The sequence below is a fragment of the Lycium ferocissimum genome, chromosome 3 (genome assembly GCF_029784015.1).
Source record: "Lycium ferocissimum isolate CSIRO_LF1 chromosome 3, AGI_CSIRO_Lferr_CH_V1, whole genome shotgun sequence".
Classification (NCBI taxonomy): Eukaryota; Viridiplantae; Streptophyta; class Magnoliopsida; order Solanales; family Solanaceae; genus Lycium; species Lycium ferocissimum.
In genome coordinates, this window is record NC_081344.1 from 71,033,175 (window position 1) to 71,042,401 (window position 9,227).

General features: G+C 33.9%; 1 protein-coding gene across 4 annotated transcripts; it reads left to right on the forward strand.

Moving 5' to 3' along the window:
* Positions 1-2,217: 2,217 nt before the first annotated feature.
* LOC132050650 (importin subunit alpha) lies at positions 2,218-8,629 on the forward strand. 4 transcript variants are annotated; one of them, XM_059442005.1, is made up of 11 exons: positions 2,218-2,496; positions 4,873-4,969; positions 5,111-5,202; positions 5,284-5,415; positions 5,518-5,703; positions 5,792-5,955; positions 6,070-6,151; positions 7,052-7,180; positions 7,305-7,432; positions 7,515-7,895; positions 8,202-8,629. In XM_059442005.1, exons 1-10 carry the CDS (start codon positions 2,290-2,292, stop codon positions 7,885-7,887), a joined length of 1,590 nt encoding a protein of 529 aa, XP_059297988.1. In that variant the 5' UTR covers positions 2,218-2,289; the 3' UTR covers positions 7,888-7,895; positions 8,202-8,629. The 4 variants fall into 4 exon arrangements, with proteins under 4 accessions (XP_059297988.1, XP_059297987.1, XP_059297989.1 ...); XM_059442004.1 differs by having other exon boundaries at positions 7,515-7,891; positions 8,188-8,629; XM_059442006.1 differs by having other exon boundaries at positions 6,073-6,151; positions 7,515-7,891; positions 8,188-8,629.
* The last annotated feature ends 598 nt before the right edge of the window (positions 8,630-9,227 follow it).

Sequence of the window (9,227 nt, forward strand, 5' to 3'; positions counted from 1 at the left end):
TTGCTCAACTCCATTTTTTTTTAGCTTAAAAACTATTTTGGTTTGATCAATAACTTTACTCTTTTATCATTTATATTTTCTATTAATTTCAATACTGCCCTTACTTCTAAAAACCCTTTAAGCACTTTTATCCAAATACGTAACTACTTATTTATAAAATAACTTTCAGCACTTTAAAAGTACTTTAAGCACTTAATGCTTAAAAGTCACTTTTTTTCAGCTAATCCAAACGGACTCTAAGGGTAGTTTGGTTCGCCTACTAAGTTATCCCGATATTATAGTTCTGGCCTCCTGGGACTAATTTATCACACATGAGAGGTTGGATAAAATAATACCAACATTGATGGGATAAGATGGGTTATCCTAGACTAACTTTGGGATAAACTTTATACCTTGTTTGGTTGAAGGTATAAATTTATGGGGATAAATTTATACCTTTAATCAAATAAGGTATAAAATTTATCCCAAAGTTCATCCGGGGATATCCCACCTTATCCGGCGTACCAAACGACCCCTAAAAGCATTAAATATGATTATAATGCCATAATATAAAAAATTTAGAAAATTACAACCAAATACTATTCAACCATCTAATTTACAAAACATGTATACAATGTAAAGATATTGTATAGTTTATACTAAATATACATATTTATATATATACCTATACAGGCAAAGTGTATAAATTATGTATACTTTGATCATATTTGATAAATTAGATTTTTGTAAGTTTTCCAACAATTTATGCGACTTGAAATTGACTCAAAAAGTCAAATTATAACTTTTTAACAACTGGAGACAATTCAGCTAATATTTTGGGATCATTTTTCCGTAGAAGTAGACAAAAATGTCTCCCTCATTCACTTTTTGTTTTGGAAAAACACTAAACATTACTTGCACCCATAAATTCTAAAAACTATCGAGACTATTCAATCATACAAAACATATATATTTGCTATTTGCTAATTTCAAATTATGCATAACATTATATTTTAATAACAAATGCTAATAACACACTTACTAGTTACTACAATTCAAATATAATACAAAGATCCATCCATTCAAAAAAATAAAACAATGTTAGTAACCACCTTAACTCATTCACTTTATAAAAGAGACTGCTTTAACTATGAAAATATGGTAGACACAGCTTTAATGTAGGAATACTGTAGATAGAATTAGTTGGGTAAAATATAGATGGATATTTTTATAAAATCTAAAAGTTTAGGATAGTTTTTAAAAAATTTGAAAATGGCAAGACATAGATCTTGGCCTAAAAATAGATTTGAGCCAGAATTTAAAATTTAAAAATTTATTTTCAAAATCTGTTAATTTTTTTCCAAATCTTCACAATATGTTCTTAAAATCTATGACCAAACGGGAGCTGTGTACTCCTTTCTCAAATCACAAGCTCAGTGGCAATATCGTAAATAACCGCATTAATCAAGCCTACTTTTCAAAACTAGAGTGGTTGTTGATACCAAAAATCCCAAAAACTTTTTCAGACAAAACAATCCCAATTTTCCACACCCTGGAATCTCTCTCTCTCTCTCTCTCTCTTGTGTCCATTTGAAAACTGAAATTTTTCATTTCAAATTCACAAAAACAAATCATTTTGTTAACAAATTAGATATCAACATTTTTTTTTTAATACATTTCAAGAAAAAGAAAGTCATATTTCTATATTTAAAAATAATTTAATTTTGTAAAATGAAATATTTAAAGCTTGATCTGAACTATTTATCCTCAGTGGCAATATCGTAAATACCCACAATAATCAAGCCTACTTTCCCAAAACTAGAGTGGTTGTTGATCCCAAAAATCCCAAAAACTTTTTCAGACAAAACAATCCCAATTTTCCACACCCTCGAATCTCTCTCTCTCTTTTGTGTCCATTTGAAAACTGAAATTTTTCATTTCAAATTCACAAAAACAAATCATTTTGTTAACAATTTAGATATCAAATTTATGTGACACACTTTTCTTTTTAATGCAAGAAAAAGAAAGTCATATTTCTATATTTAAAAATAATTTAATTTTGTAAAATGAAAATCTGAACTATTTATCCTCAGTGGCAATATCGTAAATACCCACAATAATCAAGCCTACTTTCCCAAAACTAGAGTGGTTGTTGATCCCAAAAATCCCAAAAACTTTTCAGACAAAACAATCCCTATTTTCCACACCCTGGAATTTCTCTCTCTCTCTCTCTCTCTCTTTCCAATTAGAAAACTGAATTTTGCTTTTCAAATTCACAAACTGAATTTTGTTCATTGAGTTAAGTTTACGATGTCTTTGAGGCCGAATTCTCGAACGGAGGCTCGACGGAGCAGATACAAAGTAGCAGTAGATGCAGAAGAAGGACGGAGAAGAAGAGAAGATAACATGGTTGAGATCCGTAAGAATAAACGAGAAGAAAGTCTTCTCAAAAAACGCCGTGAAGGTCTTCTTCAACCTCAGCAATTTTCTCCTCCTGTTTCTCAACTCGATAAGAAGGTACATCAATTTCACTTTTGCTTATTGAATTTGATTCAATTCTCAGCTCTATAAGAAGGAATTTAGTTTTGTTGCTTCCTTCAGTTGATACTTACAGATATTGTGATCGGATTTGGTTGTTTTAATCTGAAATTGCATGTCCGATCGATGTACTTGTAATTTTCGTTAGTTACTTGCTTCATTACTATCAATTTCGTTGCTACAAGTATTTTGATCGGATTCGATTGTTTTATTTGTCATTTGCATGTGCGATTAATGTTTCGGTACTTGTATTTGATGTATAAAACAGGTTATATAAATATTTTTTCGTTTAATTCACTTATGTTTATTGAATTTGATTCAATTATCAGCTTTATAACAAGGAATTTAGTTTTGTTGCTTCCTTCAGTTGCTACTTACAGATATTGTGATCGGATTTTGTTGTTCCGATCGATGTTTATTAATGAATGCTTGTAATTTTCGTTAGTTACTTGCTTCATTAAGTTGCTACAAGTATCGTGATCGGATTCGATTGTTTTATTTGTAATTTGCATGTGTGATTAATGTTTCGGTACTTGTATTTGATGTATAAAACAGGTTATGTAAGTATTTTTTCGTTTAATTCAGTTATGTTTATTGAATTTGATTCAATTATCAGCTTTATAACAAGGTATTTAGTTTCGTTGCTTCCTTCAGTTGCTAGTTATAAATATTGTGATAGGATTTGGTTGTGTTTATCTGAAATTGCATGTCCGATCGATGTTTATAATTGACTATTGTAATTTTCGTTAGTTACTTGCTTCATTAAGTTGCTACAAGTATCGTGATCGGATTCGATTGTTTTATTTGTAATTTGCATGTGCGATTAATGTTTCGGTACTTGTATTTGATGTATAAAACAGGTTATATAAGTATTTTTTTCGTTTAATTCACTTATGTTTATTGAATTTGATTCAATTATCAGCTTTATAACAAGGTATTTAGTTTCGTTGCTTCCTTCAGTTGCTAGTTATAAATATTGTGATAGGATTTGGTTGTGTTTATCTGAAATTGCATGTCCGATCGAGGTTTATAGTTGAGTACTTGTAATTTTCGTTAGTTACTTGCTTCATTACTATCAATTTCGTTGCTAAAAGTATTATGATCTGATTCGATTGTTTTATTTGAAATTTGCATGTGCGATTAATGTTTCGGTACTTGTATTTGATGTATAAAACAGGTTATATTAGTATTTTTCGATTAATTCACTTATTCTCAGCTCTATAACAAGGTATTTAGTTTCATTGCTTCCTTCAGTTGCTAGTTACAAATATTGTGATCGGATTTGGTTGTTTTATATGAAATTGCATGTCCGATCGATGTTTATAATTGACTACTTGTAATTTTCGTTAGTTACTTTGCTTCATTACTATCAATTTCGGTATTAATGTTTTGGTACTTGTATTTGATGTATAAAACAGGTTATATAAGTATTTTTTCGTTTAATTCAGTTATATTATCAGCTCTATAACAAGGTATTTAGTGTCGTTGCTTCCTTCAGTTGCTACTTACAGATATTGTGATCGGATTTGGTTGTTTTATCTGAAATTGCATTTCCGATCGATGTTTATAATTGACTACTTGTAATTTTCTTTAGTTAATTGCTTCATTAAGTTGTTAGGTTTTTTTATCCTTATGAGATTCAATTTTTTTTTTTTAATTGCTAGTGTGGTAAATGTTTATTAGGTGTTCATCCTTTTGAGCATAATATTACTTGCTTTATTAAGTACTTAGTGGCACTGCTGCTGTTTCTCAGCTCGATAAGAAGGTATCAATTTTGTTGCTAGTTACAAATATTGTGATCGGATTCGGTTCATTTATTTGAAATTACAAGTGTGATTAATGTTTACTCGGCGTTCATCATTTTGAGCATAATTACTTGCTGCCTTCAGTTATACCTTATTGGATTCAATCGTTTATTTGAATTTCAAGTGCAATCAATACTGACTGCTCCCACCTCTTCGAGTTTACTTAGCAGCTTGTATTTTTTGTTAACTACTCTCAGCCGTAGGATAACCGTGTAAGGAGATGCTTGGTAAAGAAGCATCTCATTCTCATAATTAGGTATGATAGCTAAGGAGCATAAATATACAGTCTGCTTTGTTTTTCTCCCTTGTCCGCAAAGCAGAAATGACACTATCACTGTTTGGGGAGTCAAACAGTTGTTTTAAAATTACTATTTAAGAAAATAAAGAAATCTATGTTTGAATTTACGAAAAATTAGATTCGTTGACGCCTGTACTTCTAATACAACCATCCTTATTGGGATGGACAGACTAACTTGGCGCCAAAAACAGTGTCATGCTGCTCTATCAACAAATTTATCTGATTTGATTTTATTTGTTTATAACCTTTCAGCTGGAGACTCTTCCTGAAATGATTTCTGGGGTTTGGTCCGATGACAGCAGTATGCAACTTGAATATACAACACAGTTCCGGAAACTGCTTTCAATTGGTCAGTTTTGCTTTGGCTTTTTTTTTTTTTTTTGTGTGTTCTAAATGTATTTCTATTTGATCACCTTGACAATGAATGCTTTTCCTCTTTGTATCTCTGTTGGTTAATTGGTATTGCCTTCACTTCTGGTTGTGTTGGCAGAACGTAATCCTCCTATAGAGGAAGTGATACAGTCTGGGGTAGTTCCTCGGTTTGTTGAATTTCTTGCTAGAGATGACTATCCTCAACTGCAGGTTTGTGCTATTTCTATTGCTTTTTTGTCGTTTATCTTCATTTCTAGTGTTTACATTTTCTTTTGGCGTCCTATGATCTAGTTTGAGGCAGCATGGGCTCTTACAAACATTGCATCTGGTACGTCAGAAAACACTAAAGTTGTGATTGATTATGGTTCTGTCCCAATTTTCGTCAGACTTCTAAGTTCACCAAGTGATGATGTCCGTGAACAGGTAAAAACTTTTAATAAATGTCATGATATATTTCAATGAATCACAAATTTACCAATTTATTTCTTTGAAGTGCTTTTATGTTAACTTTGTGTACTTCTATAGGCAGTTTGGGCTTTGGGAAATATTGCTGGTGACTCGCCCAAGTATCGTGACCTTGTGCTTGGCCATGGAGCCTTAGTGCCATTGCTGGCACAATTTAATGAGCATGCGAAGCTATCTATGTTGAGAAATGCTACCTGGACATTGTCAAACTTCTGTAGGGGCAAGCCTCAGCCGCAGTTTGAGCAGGTTAGACTCAAAAAAGAAAAGTATGTTTTAATCCTTTGAGACTTTTATATTAATTTGAAGATTGTGCCTTTTGAAATTCATCGATCAGACAAAAGCAGCACTCCCTACTCTTGCTCGACTTATCCACTCAAATGATGAAGAAGTCCTGACAGATGCATGCTGGGCTCTTTCATATCTCTCTGATGGAACTAATGACAAAATCCAGGCTGTTATTGAAGCTGGAGTGTGTCCCCGCCTTGTTGAGCTGCTACTGTGAGTCGTACATCTTACTTTTGGAGTTTGTTTCAGGCTTTCGTTATGTCAAAATCATAACTTCCGATGCTCTGCTTAGATGGTTTCTTACTGCCTTCATCTTCTTTTTGCAAGTAGTCATGCTTCACCATCTGTTCTCATTCCTGCCTTGCGCACTGTTGGTAATATTGTCACAGGAGATGATATCCAAACTCAGGTACTTATCATCCTCCCTTGGGCAATATATATAAGATTCTCTCCTTTAGCCAATTCTTCATGTTTGAACTTTTGTCATTTTTTCCTCTTCTAGTTCTTAAATGAGTCTTTTTGAAAACATGAATTCGCAATATCTAATCCATCAGTACGTCAGATGTTTTTTGTTTGGGTAAATTATTGCAGATCCGACAAAAAATGTAATTCAATCTAGCTTTAGTCAATGATAATTCAACTTTTGTAATAATTCTGATAGTCAACTATTTTATAATATCAAAGAAAAGACGATGTTGAGATTGGGCTAGTCAATTAGTTCTCATGCATTTTCTGCCATGTTTAGGAGAGGTTGCTAACTGAAGTCTTTGCTAATTCATTCATGTACTTCAATTTTCATATTTGCCTACTCGGGTGGGTGGTTTATGGTGTGTGACTGTTATGATTATTTCTAGAATAAACTTTCCATTGCTCAACTGCCCGCAGGGATAGCGTTGCACCACATCATTCTGTTTTGAAACTTTGTGCTCTCTCAGGAACTCTATTTGTTCAGTCAAGTCATTTATTTGAACCGAGTGCGTAGGAGAAGGAATAGGGTAGAGAGGAGATTTTCTAAATTTTTGGTCCCTAAAACAAAAGAGGAGTGAAATTCAAGTTAACTTCTTTTGTAATCCTTTTATTCTCCTACCAAGGCGGGGAAGCTCTAAAAGGGTATATTGTAAGGCAGAGGTATGCTCTCTGTCAGTGAGGAGTTATTTGCAACCTTCCATTTTTGCTACCTTTTCAAACGTGGTGGAAATGAAATGGACAAAAAAATCCACATTTTTGGTTATTAAAGCAAAGTATGTCTTACCTAATTTAACAGTTTGATTCTTTCTCTGGGGGACATCGATGAACCCACTTTGTTTAGGTTATCATTGACCATCATGCTCTTCCCTGCCTTCTTAACTTGTTGACGCAAAATTACAAAAAAAGCATTAAAAAGGAAGCTTGCTGGACAATCTCGAACATTACAGCTGGTAATCGAAATCAAATTCAGGTATGTTGTGTGGTAATTGGCATTTATGTGCTTATTTTATCAATTGGCAGACAAAGAAGTGAGAGAAAGAGAACCTTTTTAATGTGATTCAGTAGTGTATAATGATTGGGTTAAATGGAAATAGGCTGTGATCGAGGCTAGTATTATTGCCCCTCTTGTCCATCTGCTACAAAATGCTGAATTTGAGATAAAGAAAGAGGCTGCTTGGGCAATTTCAAATGCTACATCCGGTGGAAATAATGATCAAATCAAGTATAGTTCCTTTTAGCAAATTCAATTTCATCCGGTTAACCTTACATCTAGTTTGAAAACTCATATGTAAATTGATTTCTAGGTTCTTGGTGAGCCAAGGTTGTATAAAACCATTGTGCGATCTTCTGGTCTGCCCTGACCCAAGAATAGTCACGGTCTGCTTGGAAGGGCTTGAGAATATTCTGAAGATTGGGGAAACTGAAAAGGATCTAGGTAACACAGAAGGCGTGAATGTTTATGCCCAGTTGATCGACGAGGCTGAAGGTCTAGAGAAGATTGAAAACCTCCAGAGCCATGACAACACCGAAATCTATGAGAAGGCAGTGAAGATCCTCGAAACTTATTGGTTAGAAGAGGAAGATGAACAGCTTCCATCAGCTGAAGCTCAACATTCTGGATTCAACTTTGGAGGGGGCGATCCACCTCTTCCATCAGGAGGATTCAACTTCAGTTGATGGGGTATGTTATTGTTCCCTTTTCTATGATCATTTCTTCTCTGTTGACAATTGTTGCCCCTTAAGAGTTTCGTTCTTTCTAGCATCTGTTTTATGGTGTAAATTATTTATTAGGATGAAATGGACTCCAATAGAGCAAAATGGATTAGAGGATTCGTATAGCCAACCTGGCAACCTGCTAATTTGGGTATCATGGTGTAAAGATAGTAGCCTTGCCTTTGATTGAGGAAATAGGTGGTTTATTGCATTTCAAACTTGCTGTAGTTTCTGAATCTGTATCGTTGCTACGATTCTTTCCAGGTTTTGGCTAGAAGGTCAGTCAGTGGTTTTTAAACTGGAGACAGTGTCTTCAATCCAGGAGAACTTATTCCCGAAGGGATGTTATCAAATTTGTTTGTTTCTAGCTGGCGTGGAGAAACGGATGGAACGCGAGTAAGGACTGTTTGAACAATATGTAGAGTTTTTATTTTGTTTTGTTGTATTGGGGTGTGGGGGGTGCGGATTTTACATATATTTTTCTTCTGTTTCTTGAGTGAGTTTATGTTGTATAAGTTACCTTCCCCCCCAGATATATTGGTGGTGATGGATAAAGTATAATTTATTTATATATATACATGTTAATGTACAAGTCATACCTGGGCTTCCCATGACATTATAAATATTTCCTCAATTGAGTCATTCTGGAGATGCGGGGGCAGTGTATTGTTTTGTAATAAAAGGCGACATATATGAATTTGGTTTATTAGCAGCAACGTATACTTGTTTCCATCTTTCTGTCCCATTATTTGGCATTACCAAGGTAGTTGTTTGCTGTGGCTTAAGAGGTAGTAATTGACACAGTGTGTTTACTTCTTGGCCTGATCCCAAAATTACCTAGTTGATTGAATTTTCCCTACACTTGATACTGGTTTTCGTCAATGTGCTGGAATGAAATTTTAGGATCTAGTTTAGGTGTTTGTTTTGTTCGTGGTCAAAAGGGATTGATTTGCTAGGTATCTTTGTATCCTGTTTTGAAATTGGTAGGAGAGGCATATGAGAGAAATGAAAAATGATGGGTTTCAGTCGTTGAAGCTATTTCATATGAATTAAACGTTGTTGGTGCTATGTTTATTTGTTCACTTTAGGTTGTGTTTTTTTTTTTTCGGGGGTTTGGGGGGGTTTGGGGGTGGGGGCAGGGAGATATGTGCAAAAGGATGGCTTTAGGGTGCTTGGTCTTCTTGCCCCTTAGGTTGATTTACACAAATATTCACTTCTGTGGCCTTATAATTAGAAGTTGGTCAATTTGAATTAAAGTTCAGAATTTAGAACCACTTTTCAGATAAAGCATCAAATGTCTTAAA

Coding starts and splice junctions, on each gene's coding strand:
- LOC132050650 (XM_059442005.1), top strand. CDS start 2,290: ATGTCTTTGAGGCCGAATTCTCGAACGGAGGCTCGACGGAGCAGATAC. Junction 5,203..5,283: donor ATGACTATCCTCAACTGCAG/GTTTGTGCTATT, acceptor CCTATGATCTAG/TTTGAGGCAGCATGGGCTCT. Junction 7,433..7,514: donor GGAAATAATGATCAAATCAA/GTATAGTTCCTT, acceptor ATTGATTTCTAG/GTTCTTGGTGAGCCAAGGTT.